The 25,373-nt window shown below is 45.8% G+C and overlaps 1 protein-coding gene across 1 annotated transcript; it reads right to left on the bottom strand.

Annotated features, from left to right (window-relative positions):
• Positions 1-14,035: 14,035 nt before the first annotated feature.
• On the bottom strand, positions 14,036-22,666 carry Tat (tyrosine aminotransferase). The gene is made up of 11 exons (XM_057754100.1): positions 22,432-22,666; positions 22,197-22,301; positions 19,863-19,930; positions 18,909-19,067; positions 18,188-18,326; positions 17,511-17,563; positions 16,559-16,711; positions 15,919-16,047; positions 15,482-15,565; positions 14,556-14,654; positions 14,036-14,230 (listed from the first exon to the last, which is right to left on the bottom strand). The coding sequence occupies exons 1-11, from the start codon at positions 22,664-22,666 to the stop codon at positions 14,090-14,092; spliced, it is 1,365 nt and encodes a 454-aa protein (XP_057610083.1). The 3' UTR covers positions 14,036-14,089.
• Between the last annotated feature and the right edge of the window lie 2,707 nt (positions 22,667-25,373).

Raw genomic sequence — 25,373 nt, 5'->3', positions numbered from 1 at the left:
AAATGTAGAGAACAAGGAATTGGGGGTAGGGGATGAATATGATCAAAATATGTTGCATGTATGTATGGAATTCTCAAAGGATCAGTTTTCTGCATTTAAAGTACAGAGCTGTGTCGTGAGACGTGAGGAGAAAGGAGTTCAAGACAGAGGTGTCAGCAGACAGGCAGACTGGGACCCTCCATTCACAGGTAGCTCTGGACCCTACCTAACCTGCAGCTCGTGACATTATTAATTCAGGCAGCCGAGACCAGAAGAGGAAACGCCTTAGAGGCCACAATGTGGTCACTTAGAGCATTGAGTAAAACCAGCAGGACCAATGAAGGCAGAAGCAGGTGGGCCAGGAAAATCATCAGACATGCTGAGGACACGGGACTCAGGCCTGGGCGTCAGAGGACTCTCGGGACTCACAGGACCTGGGCTCCTGCTCCTGTGTTTCTGTTTGGTTTATTCCCGGTGTCACCCGCGCCCTTCACTGACATTCTCAGCAACCTTCAACAGTTTGACTTTTAAAAAATGATTTTACATCTCCTTATTTATTTGTGTGTGTATGGCTGTGTGGGCAGACAGATGAGTGTGTGTGGGTGCACACATGCCACCGAATACATGCGGAAGTTGGGAGGCAACTTGTGGGGGAGTCATTTGGTTCTCTCCTTCCACCACGTGGACCCTAGGGATTAATTGCCGGGTTTGACGGCAAGCCCGCTTATTTGCTGAGTCATCTTGCTGGCCCATCAAATGCTTGTATCTCAGACTCATGTATCTGCCATGTTCTGTTGCCCCTTGGAGGACACAAGCGACTGTCATTTCTAAGTTTCCTGCTCCCTTCCTAGAACCCACTTCCATTCCCTTGGCTGTGACAGCCAAGCACCACCACGGACAGTGTATGCTTTCTCCACTACCCTTAATCCTGCTGGATCCTTCCCCATCTGTCTCTTTTCCTTTCATTTGTCGTCTGCCGAGACGGTATTCCCTAGTCAGCATCAGCCAAATGTGATGAGATAAACCCACAAATGAGAGCAATTTGATTTTCTTATTAATTTTTTCATTTATTTTACAAGCCAATCACAGTTTCCTCTCCTTCCTCTCTTCCTATTCCCTCCCCTTCCTCCCATCTATCCTGGGCCCCATCCACTCCTCCATTCAGAAAGGGGCAGGCCTCCCATGGGAGTCAATGAAGATGGCATATCACATTGAGGCAGGACCAAGCTCGCTCCCCTGCATTAAGGCTGCCCAGCATAGAAAATCGGTTCCAAAAACCCAGCTCAAGTGCCAGAGACAGGTCCCGATCCCTACAGTCAGACCAAGCTACACAACTGTCATCCACACGCAGAGGGCCTAGGTCAGTCCCATGCAGGCTCCCGAGCTTTTGGTCCAAAGTCCGTGAGCTCCCATTAGCTCAGGTCAGCTGTCTCTGTGGATTTTCCCATTATTATCTTGACCTCACCCTGGCTCATACAATCCCTTCTCCCTCTTGTCAACTGGACTCCCGGGTCTTGGTCCAGTGCTTGACTGTGGATCTCTGCATCTGCATCTCTCAGTTACAGCATGAAGACTGGGAGCAATTTTAAACTGGAAAAAAAAAAAAAAAACAAACTATGAAAATGTTGATTATTGGTGACTTAGAATAATGACAAGCCCTGACGTCCACATGCATACACATGTACACGTGCACACATACACATGGGCATGCACACACATACACACATATACTTGCAAGCATGCACACACAGACGTACACATATCACACACATATGCATGTAATAGATACTGACTCTTCCTAGGTTCTACCAAGCAGAACTCTAACCCTCACGGGTGGTCAGTGACCCGGCTGCCACACCAGTTTTCACCTGAGAGGACCATAAGGAAGCTGGCTTACTGTTTGTGTTTTAATTTACAACAGGAAGCAGTAGGTGCCGTGGGTCCTTGGAGCTACCCTTGGTGAAACCCAGGCTCGCTCCAGAAAGGCTTGTCCCTGCCTCACTCTATCAATTCGGCTATGAGGAGCAACTGTGAGGAAGACAAACACTGAATGGAGCACAACAAAGACCTCTGTTCTTTTACCAGGGACTGAATTGCAGGGAGGGAACCAAACGGTAAGAACTTTATAGGTGAGAGGGGGTGGGAGGGGGGACAAACGAGAACAATCTAGAAATAATTAACCTGAAAATTTGAAATTTAAATTTAACTGGACTTCCTCTGTGAGAACCTCAACTATGTCCATTTGTAAGTTACAAAAAGAATATATATATATACATATATATGTATATATATATACACATATAGACACACACGCACATACACACAGATATAAAGGGTTGCCCAAACACATTTGACTGAGGAAGATTTCATTTTCTCAATACTCAATCTGTCAGGAGAGTGTTTTGAGAAAGGCCAGGCTTGGGAATGCTGAATGCCTGGATGGGCCTCTCACACTGCCTTCTCCTTGCCTGCTCACATCCCCAAGCCAGCAAGTGCCCAGTGAGGAAAAATCACTTGCTAAGACAGCTGCCTTCCTGTGCCATCTATAACAGTCTGCCTCAGGGGGTCGGAATCCCTTCCCCTGCTCCTCAAAACCCTCCCAGCCCTCTTGAGACTACACTGCACCTCCCCTTCTTCCCCAAAGAGAAACCTTGGGCTAATGAACCCCTTCCACTCCCCCACGCCAAACAGCTGAGTGTTCCTTCCCCCTCCCTTCTAAGGCTAGTCCCACGCTTAGAGAAGCAATCCTAACCCTCCCACCTTCTGAAGAACTGTCTGGTTTTCAAGTTTACTCCTTTTCTCTAAAACTCGGATTCTCTTCAGCTAAATCTCCCCTTTGGTTCCGTGCCCACAGTGCTCTCCCTTCTGGGGAGAACCGGAACCGCCCCTTTTCATATCTACAGACTAGCCCTCTCCTCGCCTGCTGGACCACAGTGTCCTTAAGCAGTATCCATAGCCATTCGCTTCTGCTTGCTCCTTAGCCCACTACAGTCTGGATCACCACCACCTGCCTTCCCCTGAACCAGCCCTCACTGGCCCGAAAATCCAGTTCCGCGCTGTTGCTGTTCCGGCGCTCTAGTCCACGCATTCCGGCGCTTACCTCTCCTCCCGTCTCCTGGAACATCTCTCCCACTTCCTCCTTAACCCCCGCTCTAGACACCTCTCCGGCCTCTGCTTCCTCTCTGCCTTCCGTGTTATGTCCCCTTTTCCTAGCTACTAAATGTTGGAGTCCTTAGGCGCAGGCATAAAGTCTCTCCCTTTTTCATTGGGAACCTGCTATTTACCTCCCCTGGGCCGCAAATTGTAGATGACTTACACATATACATCCCTGACCCAGACTCCCATAGCCCTGGGTTTGTACAATCCAATAACTACGCTGTAGGGGGGAAGAAAAGTTCAGAGAATCCAAATCCCACAGTATAGTTAGTTAGAAAGCCTCACAGCTTATCCTGTGGGTGCCGCCTCATTCCCCCTTAGGTTCTGCTCCTTGCTCTTAAATCCGTGGCTCTCCCAGTACACACGAGCATCTTCCTTCTGTTTTGGACCACGCTGTTTGTACTACACAGGCACCATCCTCCGCGTGGCGTAGCGCATCCTTTCTCCCACGTGGAACCAGCCCCTCTGTTCCAACACCAACGTCTGTGGCGTTTAAATCATTATCTTCCTTTGGCCCCAAGGGAAGTCCCTCTAGGGTTTCTCTGGCTTGGCCCTCTCTATCAGTTACTGTCCTCGTGGCTGTGACTAAAAGGTCTGACTAAAGCAATTTGAGGATGGAAAGGTTCATTCCGGGTCACAGTTTGAGAGTACATCCTTCAGAGCAGAGGAGGGCACAGCGATAGACTGGGAGGCAGGGGTCACCTTGTGTCTGGTCAAGGAGCAGACAGCAGTGGATGGCAGTGCTTCATTGCTCAGTTTACTTCTTCACGAGTCAGTGCAGGACACACACACACACACACACACGCATGCACGCACATGCACGCACGCACGTACGCCACAGAACGGTGCTGCCCACAGTTAAAATGGCTCTTCCCACTTCAATTAACCTAATGTCAGTAATCCTAACCTAATCTTCACACCCCTCACACACATGCCCAGAACCTTGTCTCCTGCGTGACTACTGCGTGACTCTAGACCCGTCAGGGTGACAATATTAACCACCACACCCACTAAGTTCTCGCTGGATGCCATCGCAGTCAGCTTCCCACCGTCACAGCAAGTGTTGCTCTGTCGTAAAACTACCCAGGTCACAGGAGTGCTGAGGGATTATCTTATCGACTCTGATATATCTACACCCGGCACAGTTCCTGACCCGTACCAAGCAATTAGCAAATACTTGCTTATGTGCTCACGAGATATAAGCACAGTAGCTAACTGAGGCTACGTATTAAGACCTTGTCTCAAAGATTAAAATAAAATAAACAAAATAAAGCCATTAATGGGGGCGGGGGGGGCATCTCTAGAACGATTGCTCTTCTGAATCTGATTTCAGTTAAGTCATGCCCAAAAGGCTTATTCTTCATAGAACGTTTAGGGGAGGGGAAACACATTTAATCAATAATAGAAACTTCCATTCTGAAACATACAGCAACATGTTTAAGGATCCAGATAACAAAGAGCCAACACTTCACTCACTTCCTGTTTGATAGAAATAAAGGAAACTGGATCTTAAAGCTAATGGCTTAAAACACCGTGGGTCAAGTAGGTGGGGGTGTGTTCCCCACGTGGAGATTCAAACACTTGGGTTGACTAATGTTTTTAATGATGGTCTTGCAGCCCAAAGGGCTGACAATTCTCAAGTTTTCTGAAAATGCAAAACTACCCAAGTGCTCCTACATGCTTCCAAAAACTCCCTGGCCACCGCTTGCAAACTTGTTTTTTGTTTTTTGGGGTTTTTTTTGATTTGGGTTTTTTTTTTTTTCCCCAAATTGAACAGAAATTTTCCAGCCTGGTTGTTGTTTTGTTTTCTTGCTCCCCCATTGACATAAAAATGGGCCCTACTCTAAGTTACTCCACACTGTGTAAAACTGCAGGTGTTTGTCAAGCTGTGCCTTGCCCTGGGAGGTCCTTTGATTCCATTTGAGTACAAAATGACGCGGGAAGTCAAACGTGGTGGCAAGCTCCTGTAACCTCATGGTCAGGAGTCAGAAGCAAGAGGATGGTGACTTCAAGATTAACCTTGGCCACATATTAAAACTGTCTCAGAAATAAAAATAAAATAAAACAATGTGGGAAATAAAAGCCTCCCTTCCAAAAACCAGGTCCCAGTTCTGGATTAGAAACCCTGCTTACCCAGAAAAGGCCAAGAATGTTGGGTTCCAGATGCTTCTACCTGGTCACTCCTAGGATCCACACCAGGAGAAGCAAGATGGAAAGAGCAGGGGCTCCTCCTGTCTGCATCGTGTCTGCACTCCAGAGTTCCCTTGTGCTCCAAGGCCAGCGCAGCCCTTCCTAAGAGGACTCTACTCTGGCATAGTGGAAGATTCTGTTCCATGAGATGGAGAGGCCTTAAGAACAGGGGGCTTAGCAGCTCTCCCTAAAATAACTTATTTAAAAGAAAACCCAGTGCTGTTCATGCCCCCAGATATTGTCAGAAGCAATAGAAGGACCCGGGGGATGCTCAGTTGGTACGGTGCTTGCTATATAAGCTTGAGGACCTGCGCTGAGATCCACAGCACCCTGTAAAGGTGTGAGCACAACATATGCCTGACCCCAAGGCTACTGTTACTAAGACAGGGGGATTCCCTGGACTTGCTGGCCAGTTAGCCTTGTCAAATTGAAAAAATAAGATGGAGGAGCAGGAGCGATGGCTCCGTGGTTAAGAGCGCTGTTGCTCTTTCAGAAGAGCCCAGATCAGCTCCCAGTAATCACATGGCAGCTCACAACCACCCGTAAGTCAGCCTCCAGGGCTTCTGGTGGTGGCTTCCGGCTTCAACAGACACCAACACACACCGTACAACACAGACAAGCAGACCACAAGCATACGTATTCCTGGCTGGCCTGGAACTCGCAAAGTATATCATGCTGGCTTCCAATCCATGGAGCTCTGCATAGAGAGGGTGAAGGACAAAGTCAGGAATGTTGTGGTGAGTTGGTCTCCAGCTCAGTGGTATGGCAGAGCAGTTGCTAGGATGCATAAGACCCTGACCATCAGGAAGGGGGAGGGCTGTGTGTCTGCTCCAGAACCAACACTGAATAGAAATGGGCAAGAGGGGTTTATGAACCTGCAATCCATCATTGGATTCTCCCCTCATAATTGCATCTTAGCCAAGGGATTTAATTTAGCAACATCAATATGGGAATGCTGGTACTTGTGCCCCCTGGTGGATGCATTAGGAAGTACATGCTGTCACTGTAGGCTTCTTGTCAAAAATATTCCAAATATCTCAACAAGGACAACAGTTAGCTATGGAACCTGGGACAGGAGACTAGCCTGGACTCTTCAAAACTGTCAACACCGTGAAAGACAAAAGGGGAGCCTGACCCGGTGAAGCAGACCTGAAACCTAGCTGCCTTGACTTGGGGAGGGGCTGAGGCTTAAGAATTGCAAGCCCAAAGTTAAGACTGAGTTAAGACTCAGCCAAGGTAATCAATAACACTCCCTCTCAATCTATAAAGTAAAAAGGAGAACTAGGGATGTCACTCAGTTGTACCCTAAGTTCCTGCTCAGGGTATACAAGTCTGTAGGTTCAATCCCAACACAAAAGAAGGTGGAGAGAAAAGGATTTTAAAAGTCAGTTGATTCAATGCAATGCCCATCAAAATCCAAGCAAAATTCTTCATAGACTTCGAAAGAACAATACTCAACTTCATATGGAAAAGCAAAAAACCCAGAATAGCCAAAACAATCCTGTACAATAAAAGAACTTCTGGAGACATCACCATCCCTGACTTCAAACTCTAATACAGAGCTACAATACTGAAAACAGCCTGGTATTGGCATAAGAACAGACAGGAGGACCAATGGAACTGAATAGAAGACCCAGATATTAATCCACACACCTTTGAACACATGATTTTTGACAAAGAAGCAAAAAAAATCAAATGGAAAAAAGAAAGCATATTTAACAAATGGTGCTGGCATAACTGGATATTAACATGTAGAAGAATGAAAATAGATCCATATCTATCACCATGCACAAAACTCAAGTCCAAATGGATCAAGGACCTCAAAATAAAGCCAGCCACACTGAACCTTATAGAAGAGAAAGTGGGAAATACACTTTCACATTGGCACATTGGCACAGGAGACCAATTCCTAAATATAACCCCAATAGCACAGACACTGAGAGAAACAATTAATAAATGGGACCTGCTGAAACCAAAAAGCTTCTGTAAGGCAAAGGACACGGTCAACAAGACAAAATGACAGCCTACAGAATGGGAAAAGATCTTCACTAACCCCACATCAGACAGAGGTCTGATCTCCAAAATATACAAAGAACTCAAAAAATTGGTCACCAAAAGAACAAATAATCCAATAAAAAAAAAATGGATTACAGACCTAATTAGAGAACTCTCGACAGAGGAATCTAAAATGGCTGAAAGACACTTAAGGAAACGTTCAACATCCTTAGTCATCAGAGAAATGCAAATCAAAACAACTCCGAGATTCCATCTTACACCTATAAGAATGACCAAGATCAAAAACACTGATGACAACTTATGCTGGAGAGGTTGTGGGGTAAAGGGAACACTCCTGCATTGCTGGTGGGAATGCAAGGTGGTACAACCCCTTTGGATGTCAGTGTGGCGATTTCTCAGAAAATTAGGAAACAACCTTCCTCAAGACCCAGTAATACCACTTTTGGGTATATATCCAAAGGATGCTCAATCGTGCCACAAGGACATGTGCTCAACTATGTTCATAGCAGCTTTGTTTGTCATAGCCAGAACCTGGAAACAACCTAAATGCTCCTCGATCAAAAGAATGGATAAGGACAATGTGGTACATTTACATGATGGAGTACTGCACAGCAGAAAAAAATAACGATATCTTGAATTTTGCAGGAAAATGGATGGAGCGAGAAAACATTATTTTGAGTGAGGTAACCCAGATACAGAAAGACAATTATCACATGTACTCACTCATAGGTGGTTTTTAAACATAAAACAAAGAAAACCAGCCCACAAATCACAATCCCAGAGAACTTAGACAACAATGAGGACTCTAAGAGAGACTTACATGGGAAGTAGTAAATTGGGAGCATGGGGACCTTGGGGGGAAGGGCTGAAGGGAGGAGGGGAGATGCAGGGAGGGGAGCAGAGAAAAATGTAGAGCTCAATAAAAATCAAAAAAAAAAAGTCAGTTGAATTTTATAACTCAAGAGAGACTAAGGATATACGATATACAAATATAAAGGGTGAACCAGATGCTAGATTCAAAAAGAAAGGCTTAAAAAGCTATTGTGGGACTGTGGAGGCTGCTCCGTGGGCAAGGCGCTTGCTGCATAAGCGTGAGGACCTGTGTTTGGTCCCCAGCACTCATGTAAAACTGCTGAGTGCGGTACTACTCACTTGGAATGCCAGCACTGGGAGGCAGAGGCAGTGGACCCCAGGGACTTGCTGGCCTGTTAGCACTTCCTAATTGGCAAACTCTAGCCAGTGACAGATCCTGTCAGAACCAAGGTGGGGGGTCTATGAGGAGGAACACCCAAAGCTGACCTTCAACTTCCACATATGCACACACACACGTGCACCCACACACACAGTACACCCTCATACATACAAACACACACCACACAGAGAGAATTACTGTGGAGATAATTCGACAATTTGATAAATAATATATTCATTGATATCCATAAATAGTACTAAAATACACTAACTGTGGGGAATAATCTCTTTTTAAGATTTTTTTAAGTTATGTCAGTGTGTAGGCATGTGTTTACGTGTGGAGGTGTCCACAGAAGCCATGGGCATCATCAGATCTTCTGGAGTTAGGGCTAGGGGAAGTCATGTGCCACTCTACCTGAGTGGATGCTTGTGACCAAGCTCAGGCACTCTGCAAACATGTGTTTATAACTGCTGAGCATTTCTCCAGCTCCAAACCAAATCTCTAAAGAGGTAAGAGTGGATCTGCTATCAGAGATCAAGAAATTGAAATCCAAAGAGGAAAAGGGTCTTGCCTAAGAGTCACAGTTGGGCAGCAACAGCAGCAGCACAGCAGGCCCAAGTCTCTCTGCAGCCAGTGGCTGTGCAATCCGCTGGATGCTCCTTCCTCTGCAACATCCCCAGGAAGCAAGAGGCAGATCTGGGATCCACAGTGTCCCCAGGATGCAGCTGTGGCTGTGGTGGTGAAGGAGCCCCTTACTATTGTCATGGCATCAACAGTCATTCATTTATTCAACACGAAACACTAGGAGACAATGGTAAGCAAACAGTCTCCGGGCACAGAGTCTACACACCAAGAGAGATGCTCATTAAATCCTGGAACCAGCCCAATATTTACAATTCCAAAATGAGATGAAAAGCAATGAGGAAAAGGAAGCTGGCTAAGGCAGAGGGGGCAGCAGCAGGTTTCCCTGAATTGCACTTCGGAGAGTAAATAAGAATTAGTGATATAGACAGAGGGGAGAGTGAGCCCCAGGCCAGTCGAGGTAGGAGGAAGCATGGCCTTACAGTAAGGACGTTCTAAGGGGCAGCAGGTGCATGGTGCAAGATAAGAGTGAGGGAAAGCCAGCCCTGAGTTGGGACCCCCAGCACCCATGTAAAAAATCAGACCCAGTGGCCAGCCAGTCTACCTAATTCAGTGAGTACCAGGCCCAGTCAGAGATTCTGGGTCCTAGTTGGTTTTCTGTTGCTGTGAGGACCAAAAGCAACCTGGGGAGAAAGGAATTTATCGGGCTTTCTTCTACCTCCATGGCAGGACCACCTGCACAGGGGTGATACCACCACAGTGGGCTAGCCCCTCTCACATCAATCTTAAGAGATGGCTCAGCAATCAAGAGCGCGTTAATCCAGCACTTGGGAGACACATGGATCTCTGTGAGTTCAAGGCCATCCTGGGCTACAGAGAGAGTTCCAAGGCAGCCATAGCTAGATAGAGAGACCTGTATTAAAAAACAAACAAACAAAGCAACCCTGGTTCAATTCAATCAATAGGGTGGCTCACAGCTATCTGTCACTCTAGTTCCAGGGGATCCAAGACCCTCTTGCAGACATGCACATGGCACCCTTACATACATGCAGGCAAGACATTCAAATGCATAAAATAAAATAAATCTTAAAAAAAAAACCCTTTAAAGAAAGAAAAATGCCCACAAACTTGCCCGCAGGACTATCTGGTGGCGCTGATGCCTCTACTGAGAGAGTCTCTCGTCATATGCGCCGGTTTTGTGTCATGTCTTCATGTCTTGTGTTCATGTCACAGTGTTTAAGACACCCTCTGTCTTAAAACACTAAAGTGAAGTGGGCCAGTGAGATGGCTCAGCAGGTGACAATGCTTGCTGCCATGCTCTGTTGACTTGCGTTTGACCCCTGGGACCTGCACGGTAGAAAGAGAGAACTGACAGCCGTGTGTTCTCTGCTTGCCCACGCTAGGAACCTCTGAGCCACCATCAGCACCTCCCATTCCTACCTGTCTCCATGTGCAGTCTTCCCCTTAGATCTGGCCTCTCCTTGCCTGCTCGTCATTGTCTGAGTCCTCCACACCCTCTTAACCGGCTTAACCACATCCGGCCCACTTACCTACAAGCTCAGGACCATCCGACACTCACCACAATGATGACTTTTAAAACCAAAAAATGCAGCCATGCTACTCGTCTAATCTTCCCATTGGTGTGGGGAGTTCATGGAAGGTGGAAGACAACACACGGCTGTCCAGTTTCATCTCTGACAAGCCCGTTGGAGTGAATTCATTTTTCCAGCAGGATGCGCAGGACAGTGAAGGGCGCCATTCTTAGAAGAAACGTTCCAAAGGTCTACACTTTTGACACCAGCAGACCTCCCACTCTGCTTCACATCTGGTGGGACTGGCCTGGAGCTGGAAACGCTCACCAATGTTTTTGATGCCCAGGGATGATTTGTCAAGTTCTTGAAACCTGAAAGCATACAAGAGGAAGAGAATATCACACTGGGCAGCGGGGTCAAGTTCAAACTGAAGGTGCGAACAGAAGGGAGAAAAACCAGAGCTACTCTCAAAGCTTGCTCCCAAATCACCTACAGTGGCCTTTAGCCCCGCCCCCTAGGGCCATCCATCTGCGCCTGCGCATTGAGTTTTCCAGGCTGGGGAGTTGAGAACGAAGATGAAGTTTGGATCACTTTGTTCCGCCTCATCCTGGTCCGGGCCTGTCCAACTGGCAGAGGTGAAGCCACAACTTTCAGCCCTTGTCCCCACCCTCTTACCCAGACTGTGATTTCGGAGACTATTGGACACTACTAGGCATAAAAGCATCTTTCCAGAATGTTAAGCTTGGGGACGGGGGAGGGTTTTTAGAGACGCTGGGGCCGTGAGCAATACTTCAGATGTGTCAACCCTCCTTTGACCTAGACAGAGCTCAGAACGAAAGTGAAGTCATTTGGTTTTTAAAGGGGAACTTCTGCCTACCTAAGCACATGCAGCCACTTACATCTGCTCCGAATAATTCTCAAGTGTGGACCACTAAATACTCATTTCCCCACCAGAGAAGAAACTGAGCGGTTGAAGGCCAGGGCCTTTGTATGAAACACCGAATGTTTGTATGTGTCATTTGACATTTGTCCAATGTGCATACATCCCTCACCACCACCCCCATCTTTCCCCCATCACAATGGGGGGGATGAACCCAGGGTCCTGCACCTACTCGCCAAGGGCTGTACCATTGAGCAACATCCCCCGTCATTTCCCCCTCAAGATGCCTGACTGTTCATCTGGTTCATTTAACAACATGTAGACCAAAGAAACTGGGACTGCAGGGTCTGGGCAGAATTCTGTGAGTAGCGCTGGGTGGAACCATCTATGCTGGGGAAACTAAATATCTTGTGTAAAGCACCATCTTCCTGTTTATTTCTTTGGGGACAGGAGACAGGAAAAGAGGAGCCAGACATTTTTGGAAGATGTCCACAGTGGGGGCTGGAGAGATGGCTCAGCGGTTAAGAGCACTGACTGCTCTTCCAGAGGACCTGGGTTCAATTCCCAGCACCCGCATGGCAGCTCACAGCTGTCTGAAAATACAGTTCCACGAGATCTGACACCTTCACACCAATGCACATAAAGTTAAAAAAAGAAAAAAGATGTCCACAGTGGTGGCATACAGAAAACCAATGTCGTCGTATGTCCCTTCATCTTGGGTTTGATAGGGAAAAATTAAGACATAAATTTTCTGGGAGTTCACTGAACTGAAACATAGGTTGGGGAGAGGGTTGGTGCTTATATTTTGTAAAGATAATCCTTTGGGTGTAGCTGGTTGAGTTCCTAAGTCTCTCTTCTAATTAGGACTCTTACTTGCCTTGGTAAGCTATCTCCAGGCCGTAATAGTCTAACATGGCCCCAGGCCAGCCTTGCAAGATTTCCCCCCCCCCCCACGACTTCTCTAGCAGAGATGTTGAAGAAAACTTGTAAATAGGTAACGGCACCTGATAGCATTTGCAGACAGTGCTGAAAGATCCAAAAGATCCAGCGCCTCTCACTGGCAGGTCAAGTGAGACTCACTCCAAGTTGTTCCCCACTGAGTGGCCTGAGGATCCGGCAAGGATACACAGGCGTTTGGTGTCAAAGACCTATGAAATGTTTGTTTGTAAATGAAGATATGTTTGTAACTTCCAGAATCAGTATGTCTACAAAGAAATAGATGACCGTAGAATGGTTGGTATTGATGACCAATTTAACGCAGTCTGCAATAACACGGGAGAAAAGCGCATGGGCATGCCTGCGAGGGATTTTATAGGGTACAGGTTAGCTGAGTGGAAACATGCATCCTAATACAGCAGCATTCCGTGGGCCGGGGCCCTGGAATGAATCAAAAGGAGAAATCGAACTGAGCACAGCAAGCCTTCCTCTCTCACCACCGCCCTGCCCCCAGGACAGACTGCAACCCGCTGGAACCGAGAAGCAGAATAAACCCTCCACGCCTTGAGCGGCTTAGGTCAGGTGTTTAGTTCCAGCAATGAGGAAATGCCTACTACAGACATCCAACAGGTAACAGACTGGACTCATCCCTGGGACGGGAACCCCACCCCCCCAGAGAAAACATGTCACAGAGACGCATACTTGATAAAATTTATTTTAAAAAAGAAAATAATAATTTATGCCCTTGACAAAATAAAAGATCTAATAATATAAATGTTTCTTAGAAAATATATGAAAAGATAATATAACAAATATTAATAAATCAATATTCACATGACAGCAGAAGTGACAATGCCTTTACAAGAAGGCTCCGAGGCGGGTGCCAGCCTGCACACAGCAGTGTCTCCGGCAAGCGCTGTCACCCCTTCTTTCTCCCACAGTGAGGTGTCTTCCTGCTTTTGAGAAAACCTGATGCAAGTGAATCTAAACTTAGGAAGCCGATCAGTTAGGAAGCAGGCATTTATTGGCACCGCAAAATAATTCTAAAAAAAAAAATTCTGCCAAGGACCCTTTAAATAGTTTGCTAATGTGCTAAGGAGACAATTAACTGAATTCACATTCCTCCCAGTGTAGCTCTACAGCAAAGAGTGCAAGGTGAGTCTGAAATGAGGCAGCCCCAGAGGTGACCTGGGACCCCGGTGGAGAGGATGCTCCTGACAGCGTGAGAATCATCCTGGTTCTCCCATCCTGACCTCTCACTTTTCTTGTCCCACCTTCTTTCTGGTAAACCTGCTTGCCCGGTGCTCTCAGGATAAGGAAGCTATAAAACTGAGGGGGAGGGGGGGGGGCGTGGAATGAACTGGGTCCCTCCAGCAGAGTCGAGTGAGGGAAGAATTTGGGGTTCCGGGTGTGTGTAGGATGTGACTGGATGGACACCTAACTCCCTGAAGGGGAACAGCCCAGTGCAGCCCTCTTTGGATGGGACCCATCTTCAGGAGGATGCGTGAGGGCCCACGTCTTCAGGATGCATGAGGGCACACGTCTTCAGGAAGATGCGTGAGGGCGCACGTCTTCAGGAGGATGCGTGAGGGCGCACGTCTTCAGGAGGATGCGTGAGGGCACACGTCATTTGTCACACTCCTCCTGGCTGCCCTCAGCACAGTGGTAGTGCTGTTCACAGAACTCCTGGATCCGGCTACAAGCCTCCAGCATCATCACCTCGGGGACCGTGATGACAACTCGGAAAAAATTTGGGTACTCGAAGCACTGCGAAAACAAGGACTTGTTATCTCCAGGGCAACTAAATCAGGCTCACCCTAGCGTAGCCAGGCCTCTAGTCTGCAAGACCCGTTACATCAGGGGAGTCAGTTTGCTCCACCCCCATGCCTGGATTGCCGAGTCAGCCACCGAGTGACTTCGTCTTGAAATAAACTGTTCTCCTCCCACCCACAGTAGTGTTTCCGACTTATCTTCCTGTTACGGGGAGGATAATGATGAAATCTTATCAAATGAGAACACTTGGCATGGAAGAGCAGGTTAGGCTAAAACATAGCTCAGGAAGACCTCCGGGGTCCGGAGACACGGCACTCACCGTCGCTGGGAGGCAGTGGACAGACTGCTCTGCAAATAACCGTTCTGTGAACTGCACATCATTCTCAAACTCTGGGAAATGTTCCATCTCAATTCCAACCTGTACCAATGAGAGCGGAGAGACCAGCGTGTCACCAGAGGAACACAGGCCAGTTTCCTGTGCCAGAAATGAGAGCAGGGGCTCCTTGCAAGCTGTCTGGGAGCTCTCCTGCCCATAACTAAGAACATCACCTCTCAGAACTCAGGAGTTCCTAGCTGGGAGGAGAGGGCATGTTTGTGTTCATATTGGAGTTTATCGGAGGGTTCCTTCCTGGATGTTGATAAATAAAGATAGAAAAAGAAATGCCATTTTTCTTTTCTCAAAAGAGGTAAAGTTAGCCTTAGGATCAAGTAATTTTTTACTTTGTAGGGTCAACCCCATCAATTACAGGACATTTAGCATCCCCGAGCTACAAAATCCCTATGTGATCCCCCTGTCTCTGAAGGAACCAACATCACTCTCAGCGATGAAACACAAAGCATGCCCTTTATCTATGCATGAGATGGTGGCTGTACTGGTTGTTGGGAGAGTTTTGTGAACATGGGTTAAATCAAAGCACTGGGATAATTCATAACAAGGCAATTATTCCTCAAATGATGAGGACCGGTTTCTAACTCATTGCCTTTGTAGATGGAGGCATGCCCTGCTTGGCCACCCATGACAATCCTGCCAAGCCGGTCTCCTGTGCTTTATCACTTCTCTACATACACACAACACACACACAACTCAACACACACACACAACACACACATACAACTCAACACACACATACAGACACACACTATACCACACACACAACTCAATACACACCACACACAACTCAACACACACACATACACACATGCACGCACACACCACACACACACACACACACACCACACACTTACCATAAGGTACATGGCTCCAGAAGGGCGAACTGGCTGGAGTCCAGGAATGGCAGCCAATGCGCCATAGCAGAGTTCTGCATTGGACTACAAGAAGGAGCAGAAAGAAAAAAATCAAGGATCAAATTTTAAGTAAAAGAAAAGCATGACTTTTACATGTAAATTTTTGTGTAATAAAGCTATTTTTTTAAAGAAATAAAATCATCATTGAAGGTAGAGCCTTCATTGAAGGCACAAAGAGGTAACAAGACCAAAACCCCCTCACTTCAAGTTCTTAGCAAGACAGAGTAAATTACAGGAAGTGAGAAGAATGTGCCTATGGAAAATGACATTGAAGCCCCACATTGGAATGGAAATTAGGGAAGATTATTCCTTGTTCCACTGATGTGTTCTCTGGCTCCCGAATTCCTCAAGTGGAAGGCTCCCAGCTGCCGTTTTACCTTAAGGAAACTCAAAGTGTCGTGGTAGAACTCTTGAGGGGTCCGCTGAAGGATACTCTTCAGGGCCCCCTGGACAATGGTGCACGGCCCCAGGATCCTCTGACTCAGCTTCACCAGCCCATCTCGAATCTAGAATCCCCAGGAAACAATGATTTAGCCCTTCTAAAACACCCCTGTGTGGTGACTCTATTCTGACCTTTCTGTTAGGATTTTAATCTCTAGAAGGGAGGGTCCTTAGGGACCCTCTTACATTACACCTACTCTGTCACAAACTTGCATGTGACTGTGGGCAGATGTTGTAACTTCTCTGCACCCTGCTTTTCTTGACTGTAAAATGGTCTCAAAGGGTGTCATGAAGATAAAACATAAATAGGATTTATAACACATGAGCAATAGTGTTTTCACTATGGTGAATGTCTACCCTTCCAGAGTCTTAACATTGGAGGCCGATGAAATTTCTTCACAGACCCAGAGACCCAAATTTGTGATACTGGGTTTGGATGAGGAACATTCATCACGTTCCCAGGCACTGTGAGCAATACTGTCAGGAGAAGGAGGAAACCCTACCTCCGCAACACTGAGTGTTCAAACCAAACACAAACACGAAATTACTCACGCCATTTTACCGTATTGCTCTCACCTCGTTGCCAAAAATGTCTCTTCGATCATGGATGAGGATCCAGCCCAACCTCCAGCCAGGAACCAGCCAGCGCTTGGCCAACCCACCACAGGACAGGATGGGGACATTGGTGCTGAGGGTGGCCAGGGGTTCGTATTTGCCATTGGAAAACACCTGAGAAAAAGAGGGGCTCTTGAATGTTCTGGACCTTGAGCCTTCCATTCCCCTCCTTCGACACCGAGGGACAGAGAAAAGGTTCGTCAGGCCCCTTCCCACCCTCAGGCATGAGTGGATCCCACATGGTCTGGATTAAAGGAAACCCAGCATGAGTACAGAGACGCTAGTCGAATAGTGTGTGCAACTTCTGAAAATCGGCACTGTGGAATTAGTGCTGGTGGAGTTATAGATTTAAAAATAAAAGGTAATAAATAAATAAATAAATAAAATAATCCAATATCTAACATTTTTGAGCCAAACTATGTTGTAGAACTCAGACTTTGGGATGGATTAAAAGGCCACACAGCACATTTGTCATATGTAACATTTCCAAGGCACTCTAGAATAATACTCCCCAGTTGGTAATACAGCAGTCCTCCCTCTTCATCTGCACCGTTTTTAAAATTTCTGATGCAGGGAATTGGACCAGACTCAAGCATGGCGTAGGCATGGCTTACATTTTGAGGACCACCCCCCATCAACTCTTACAAATATGCATCTATAAACAAGAAATCTACAAATACCTTTATATCCTAGCAATTTGGCATCTATATTCGAGTAAATCCCAAGAACTTTAGGGTTCCCCAGTTCTTTGAATTAAATAAGCAAACAACGAATGAGCTAAGGAGACGTGGTCTGTGCATTTGAAGAGAGGGCTGTGAAGAACTTCAAAAGATTTCATTAGCTAGCTCTAGATGCCCCATCAAACAAAATTGTACTGGCACTCCTATAGTGTTATAACCCACCCTGGACTTACCATGTCACCGTAGATCTCATCAGCTAAGATGGGGACACATTGCCTTTCAGCCACTGAAAATTAAAAAAATAAATAAATAAATCATGCTGGAATCGTTTTCAGTTTGAATGATCTCATCATTTCTTCATACCTAGGCCTCTGGGGTCTGCATTCTGAGCACATGGGTCTGACCATCTTTTTAGGCGCTAAATACATCCGGCATTCTTCCAGGATGTTAGCCTAACTCTGCCATTTAACTATGTATTTCAGACTCTCTCTTCCACATGGAGGTAGCGAAGGCAAATACCGGTGAACGGCCTCTTAACCAAGATGCCTGGGATGGAGGTTTGAGATTTGAGTGTTTTATTATGATGATTTGTCGGGGGGAGGGGGGCTGTTTGTTTGTTTTTGTTTCTGGTTTTAAAAAGAGGGATTTGGCATATTTATACAGACTTGCCATTTGAACGTTTCTAATCTGAAAATGCCAAATGCACCAAAATGGAATGCTTGTCATTTGGGGATTAGGGATGTGCACCCTGTATTTCTCATTTCCCCCTTTTAAACTAGCCCTGGTGTCCATGACATGCCATTGACTAGAGCTGGGGCTGGCATTTCTCCACCTCCATCCCAGGCTCAGGAGAACAGCTAAAGGATTCTGCTCTCACTTCGTCCCCCACGCCGGGGCCTTTGGCGCTTACCTGCCAGTATCTTCTGAAGATGCCTCTTACTGAACACGGAACCACAGGGATTTGAGGGGTTGTTGACAACGAGACAAGCTGTCTTGTCATCAATCAGAGATTCCAGTTGTTTTAGGTCAATTTCCCAAGACTTCTCAGGCTGTGAAAAAAAAAAAGAGTGAAACTAGGGTGTTTCTGAACAATTTAGGTGGAATACTCTACCCAAGGGTTTAGTATAAAGACTAGAGTAAGAGGCCAGCGAGATGGCTTAGCCGGTAAATGCCACTAAGCCTGATCACCTGAGTTCCATCCCCACTCCCCACGTGCTGGAAGGAAAGAACTGACTCCTGAAATGTGTCCTTAGACCTCTACACGTGTGTACACCAAGCTCACTGCTCCATGCACGTACACAAACATACATACAAAATAAATAAGCATAATTTTTAAAAGAATAAACTCTGCCTTTGAATCATTTCTTTTTTTACAGGGTAGCAACTGAGCACTTGAGTCAAAAATTAAAAGTCAGAGCCTGGAGAGATGACTCAAGGGTTAAGAGTACTTGCTGTGCTTGCAAAGGACCCAGGTTCAATTCCCAGCACCCGCATGATGGCTCACAGCTATTTGGAGCTTCAGTTCTAGGGGCTTTAACCCCCTCTTCCGGCAGGCGCACAAGTGCCAAACAGACAAAATTCTCATACATTCAAGATAAAATAAACATTTTAAAAAGTCAAAAGTTGATTACCAGCAGATTGTAGAGCTTGACCTCAATTCCCATAGATTCAGCCAAAGTCCTATAGAGGGAAAATCCAGGTCTCGGAATAAGGATGTTTTGTCCTGGATTGGCCAACACAGCTAAACAGAGCTCAATAGCCTGACTGCAGCCACTTGTCAGAATGACATCCTGCAAAGAAAGGAGAAGGGTGGACTTGGAAGCAATGATTAACTTACTTCAAAAAGTGTCAAGAAAATAGGAAAGGTTGTGCTGAGCCCAAACCAAATCTATCTATATCATCTATCTATCATCTATCATATGCATGTGTCGGTCTTCCTAATACCCATCTCTTATCTATCTCTAAATGTTGTTGAAAATGATGGCCACTTAAAAAAGTAAACAAATCTCTTTAAAAAGAACAAGCTGGCTATGAGTCAACCAACTTTCAAGGGAGATCTTCGATTGACCTTGGACTACTTTTCACCAAGTTATTTATTTACTTTTGATGGCAGACTTGAAGCCTGACTTTTCTCTTAACCCAGATAAAAGACATCTCTTTGATGAAGAAGTAGACAGTCCTCTTATTGGGCATCACCTAAAGCTGGCACTGACAGGGACTCGGTTGCCATGAGACCCCTAGCGTTCTCTCTCAGTGCCCTAAAATGAGTGAAGGAAGATACATACTTAAACACATTCTTTGAAATTAAGTTATTTGCTATTTTTGAATAGTTTCTCAATGATCTTCTGAGGGAAATAAAGTCTAGGATGATTTGGGGGTCCTTTGAGACTCAGTGACAATACTTCATCAGTGGTAGGAGACACCTCTTACACTGTGGTGACATTAATCACAATTACTGATATATGAAGTTCTCAGTTTGTTAAAGGGTGGTTCTCCTCAGCTCCGCTCAAATCACCATTCCTTGTGGGATGGAAACAAGGAGTCTGCTTGCGTTCCGTGGCCTTGAGGCTGGTATCCCGGCTCACCTTAGCTTCCAGGGGAGCCTCAGCACAGTGATAATAGGAAGCGACCTCCTCCCGACTGGACAGGTAGCCTGAAACAAGACAGGGGAGAGGAAGCTGGTGGTTTCCCACCCCTGAGTGACAGGCGTGCCCCAAACACTGCTTCCAGCTGCTTCCTGTCCTTGCTTAGGGCCAGTTTATTCTGTGTGCCCAGTCACCATATGTACAGGGAATTAACTTTATATGTGGCAGCATTAAGAAAAGTTCAAATGTATGACGACAAGAAGCAGTTCACAAACCATAAAATACACAATCTTGCCTACTATGATTGCATTTTATGGTGCTGTAAAATAAGGGTTTAAATTATTCCTGGTCCCTTTATATGAGGTTTATTTAAAAAAAAAAATGCCACCAACAGTTTCAATGCATATGATCCAATTTCAGTGTTTTATCTTATATATAGTATCTTTGTACAAGAGTTCTCTTCTAAAACATTCCCAATGTGGCTTGCAGGCTTAATGTATTGGCAGTTTCAAACCTATTATATAATGTTTTACAAAATTGCTTTCCAGAAGACAAGTTAGCAAAGATACAAACTGTATTCATCTTCTTTACTTTAAGACACACCAATGATTCTTTCAAGTGACATTGATCAACATTTTCTACTTTATTAATGGAAAATAGGAAAATAGATGGTCTCCAGGGAGAGCATATTCCTAGAGTGCACCATCAGCTCCGCTCCTTCACTGGGCAATGCTCAGACCCTATGAACACTTTTCAGATGAAGGTTTGATTCCAGCTTCCAAGCTCAATTACTTTGGATAATAAAAGTATTTATTTGTGTAGTGTGGGGTGTGCACATATCACAGCACATGTGTGGCAGTCGGAGGACAACTCTGTGGAGTCAGTTCTTTCCTTCTGTTATGTGGGTTCCGGGGATTGAACTCAGATCATTAGGCTTAGCAGCGAGCACTTTTACCCACTAAGACATCTCACTAGCCTTCATTATAATATTTTTGTGACCTAATTTTGAGTCTTGAATTTGATTGTTTTTTGTGCGACTTTCTAATATGTAAGTAATCCACCTAAAAGCATGTCTTAGCTGTGCAGTGGTGGGGCACACCTTTAATCCCAACACTCAGGAGGCAGAGGCAGACAGATCTCTCTCAGTTCAAGTTCGAGGCCAACCTGGTCTATGGAGTGAGTTCCAGGACAGCCAGAACTACACAGAGAAACTCTGTCAATAATAATAATAATAATAGCCCTGTCCCTGATTCCTCTTGGAAAAGCTTTGAATCTGATAGCAGTATAAAACTACGTTGCTGTTTTCTCATTCTGCATATAGGAATGGTTCAGTGTATACCACACCCAGGGGAAGACACACATCGTGCAAAGAAAGTTGAGAAATTATTTATTTTACCAAAATCTTTAGAAGAGACATTTGGACAGGTGGAGTTTCCCTAAATGGGAAAGTGTCCTGCTCTTAGGAATAAGTCCTGTCCCCAACGTAATAGCCATTCTTTTTTATGTCCCCTCTTACACGCTTAAAAATGCATGTCAAAGAGATCAAGGTTGGGATGAAAGCATAGCTTCAACCCACAAAGAAACAAAGGAGCTATTTATAGGGGTCAAGTATAAATAAACGTAGAGCCCAGAGGACTGAGTGCGAGCCAGACTCACTCGGGCCTTCGTGGTAAAGATGGGCAGAACTGCTTGAGGAATGACAGTGTTTGAACACCTAATGGGGAGATTCCAGCAAGCAGACGAAATCATGAAAGAAATTAGACCTCAGTAGCTGCATTTAAGAATCCACCGTGGGGGCCTTCTCTAAATCTAAAGGGCTGTTTCATCTTGGGCTCTTCAGAATCATGGATCAGGAAATCAGAGGCAATTACTATAGGTGGAATCCTGTTTAAAAATCATGAAAGTGGGCCGGTGAGAGGGCTCAGTAGGCAAAGGAACTTGTTGCCAAGTTTGGCAACCATAAGTTCAAGCCTTAGGACACACATGATGGAAATAGAAAACCAATTCCCATAATTCTCTGACTAACACACACCATTGCCGCTCTCCCTCTCTCTCTCTCTCTCTCTCTCTCTCTCTCTCTCTCTCTCTCTCTCTCTCTCCCTTCTGTCCCCTCTGTTTCTCTCTGTCTCTATGCATGAGACACACACACACAAATAAGTTTAAAAGCCAATCATGGTAGCACATGCCTATAACCCAAGTTCTTGAACAGCTAAGGCAGGAGGATCACTAGTTTGAGGTCAGACTGTATTATGTAGCAATGATCAAAACCAGAACAAAACAAGAGAAAGCACTACAGATTTTGAAGCTACCAGGGTTGTCTCTGGGCAAGCTTACCAATGGATGGGGCATAGCCATTGTATTTCCCTGAGTCCAGGGCATCTTTCATGGCTTGGGTAACTTCAGGATCTGTAGGCAGGTTCCCAAACACAGTAGGGTCACCTGTTCATAGAAGAGGAAAGCAAAAGAGCCACTAGAGTTTATATCCCCGTGTTTGGGTCTCCTCTCCTCTCTTCCCGACAGCCCAAGAGGATGGGCAATGCCAACCCTCCATCAAGCGGACCAAACTCACCAATTGACAGCGAGATCACAGTTTTGTTTGGATTGGGCTTCACCTTCATGTTGTCCACGATGGCCCGGATGGGATTAAAAGTGTTATTGGACATGTCGGAGGGCCTTACGTTCCATCTGGCCTTCCTGCCTTTTATTTTTCCCTGCACCGAGCTTCTCCCACCAATATTGACATGTACATCCAGAACTGAAGGCAGGCTGGCACTGTCATTTGTCTGGATCACGTAGCGGTCCATGACTTGCAAAGCCTACAGGGAAAAGAAACACATGGCCGTGATGATGAAAGCAGGGCACCGTGGAATGGGGAGCTATGTTTGGACCTAAGCAGAGGTGAGGGGTAACTTCGCAGATGCATCCTGCTAACTCTGTACAGACTTCCACTTGCAGGTTAGCTTTGCTGTAAATGGGAGATGGAAAATAAAGTAACAACCCATCTTACAAAATTAGCAGGAAGCATTCGTCTATTCACATTTAATTTATCTGTTACAGGTGGGTTTTTCTCTTGTCTTGTGTGTGAGAGTGGGAGAGCATGCACGTGTGCCCGTAAGGGCCAGCACGTGCCACTGCAATGTGCGAAGGTCAGAGGACAATCCCGGGTGTCAGTCCTCACCTCACACCTTGTCTGAGGCAGGGTCTCTGCCACACCTCGCTGTGGGTTCTGGGGTTACAGGTGGGCGCTGACATATATAACTTTACATGGGTCCTAGAGATCGGAAATCAAGTTCTCATCTTAGGTGACAAGAGCTTTCCCTACGAAGTCATCTTCCCAGTTATGAATAAGAGGGATTCCTCTGTAGGCCACCCCAATGCCCATGCTCTAAGACAAGCCAAGAAAGTTTTAATCAAAGCATGTGGGGGACCATCTGTCCACAGAGACACTGCCCCCCAACAAAGGGTCTTCCCAGTAATTACTTCAGCCTTGGCAGCTTGGCAAGACCCTGTCTGAGAAACTTTATAATACTAAGGTGATATCTCAGTGTGGAGCGCTTGCTCAGTAGTGCCAGTGTTCAATCCCTAAGACGAGAGAGAGAAAGAGAGAGAGAGAGAGAGAGAGAGAGAGAGAGAGAGAGAGAGAGAGATGAATATTGATGCCAGTTAAAGTAAAACCATGTCAGATAAGCATCTCAGCCCTGGATAGGACAAGGCAGAGCATCAGAAAGAAAGGCAGGAATGTCCCAATCACCATCACAGCCCAGAGGACCTTGGGAATTACCTTCCACGTCTGAGCAAAGCAGCCTTCAGGCACCAAACCTATGAGCTCACGAGCACTCCTCCACCAAGTCCTGTGACCATGAGTTCAGGTACAAACCTGACCCTTGAAATAGTTTCAGCCAATGGGCGTTGGGCCTGAAGCCCTTGTGCCATTGGCTGAGAGTGAGAACTAAGCCCTCCTCTGAACCTCCCCCAACACACGCTGCTGTTTCTCACCCCAACCCTGGGTCATCATCCAATCTGGGACTTATCATCACCTCAAGTAGCTGAAATTCTTAACTCTTTCTGGTCAATTGGTGAGATGTAAACACTGTGGATAACAGTGAATAACGTCGTTGTCCTTTTTGTAGTGGAAACTATTGTATTAACTGTATAACCATCCACTGATTAAAAACCAGGGTCCTTCAGGTGCCCTCTCCTGGTACACTCTACTCTCACTCCTGGACAGAGGCAATGATAAGGGCTTGGTTGACAATTTATCTACCATATGTATGATTTGCCTTGGACAGCTGTAATCCTCACAAAAACTCAACCACACTTCCAGTAAAAAACAAATAAAAATTTCATCAGTTTACCAGAATAGATAGGTATATGGATAGATAACTAGAAATACATACATATATACATACATACATATAATAAAGTTTCAAAGGACAGATAGAATTATACTCTCCAGCTTGTTCAATAATGTGTATTATTATTATTACTACTACTACCTATTTTCCCCTGTGCTTTAATTCCCTTTACTTAGCATATCACGGGGCACAGGGTTTTGGACTCCTGTTAGATAGAACAAACTGGGCAGTTAAAATAAATTAATAATCAATCAAGAAACAAAGGTAGCCAAAATCTCTGCAGCTTTCTCTTCATTAGGTGTGCAAAATTGTTCCAGTGTTCAGTGGGTTGGGTATCTGAGTGGAAGGGAGAGAATTTCCAAGTACTGTTTTCTTCATTAAACAATGGCAAATTCCCAGAACAGCTTATAACATCACAAAGTTAACAAAGGAACCAACAACAATCGTAGCGGGATCTTTCTTCCAAACTAAAGCACGTAGTCTGATTCCCCGGCCACGATGCTCCCTGCTTCTCCAACAGGCACAGACAGCAGCTCTACCACCACCCACAAGAGGTGCTAGGACTGGTGGCTGCTTAGTAGCTTCTCTGTGAGTGTCTAGTGCCTCAGCCATCACACCGTGCAGGTCTATAATGTCCACTTTCTGCAATGAGCCTCAACAAGTGGAGTGTGCTTTAAACACACAAGACTCACATCACCCCGGGCACAGCAGACCTATAGCACCCAAAGACACACATCACCATAACCTCCAATAAAATCTACAGCAAGCCAAAAGCTCAGGAGCCCAGCAGGATCTTCCCTGGTGTGCCCACCTTCCTTTCTAAAGTTTAGGTCCCTCTCATTTAAAAGCTTTCTGTCGGTCCTTGCCTTTTCTTTGCCTGGAGAAGCTGTTATCCTTAGTCACCTCCTCCAACAGTCAAAGCATAGGTCCAATTCTCAAACAACAACAACCTCTTTCCTTTACTTCCTGTAAAGTTACTGAGAGGATAACCCATCAAGGGCAGCCACACAAACTGGAGTAGAGTAGGGGTGATGGAGATAGCTGTCTGTTAAAGCGGTTGTTGTGCAAGCGTGAGGACCTGAGTTCGGATCCCCAGAACCCACATAAAAGTTAGACGTGGTGGTGAGTGTCTGTATTCCCAACTTTGAGGACAGAG

The sequence above is a fragment of the Chionomys nivalis genome, chromosome 21 (assembly GCF_950005125.1).
Source record: "Chionomys nivalis chromosome 21, mChiNiv1.1, whole genome shotgun sequence".
NCBI lineage: Eukaryota > Metazoa > Chordata > Mammalia > Rodentia > Cricetidae > Chionomys > Chionomys nivalis.
Note: the sequence above shows the minus strand (reverse complement) of the source record. Positions and strands in the feature narration are given on the sequence as shown.

Coding starts and splice junctions, on each gene's coding strand:
- Tat (XM_057754100.1), bottom strand. CDS start 22,666: ATGGACCGCTACGTGATCCAGACAAATGACAGTGCCAGCCTGCCTTCA. Junction 19,931..22,196: donor TGGCTATGCCCCATCCATTG/GTAAGCTTGCCC, acceptor GTCTTGTTTCAG/GCTACCTGTCCAGTCGGGAG. Junction 16,048..16,558: donor GAGACATTTTTGGCAACGAG/GTGAGAGCAATA, acceptor TGGGGATTCTAG/ATTCGAGATGGGCTGGTGAA.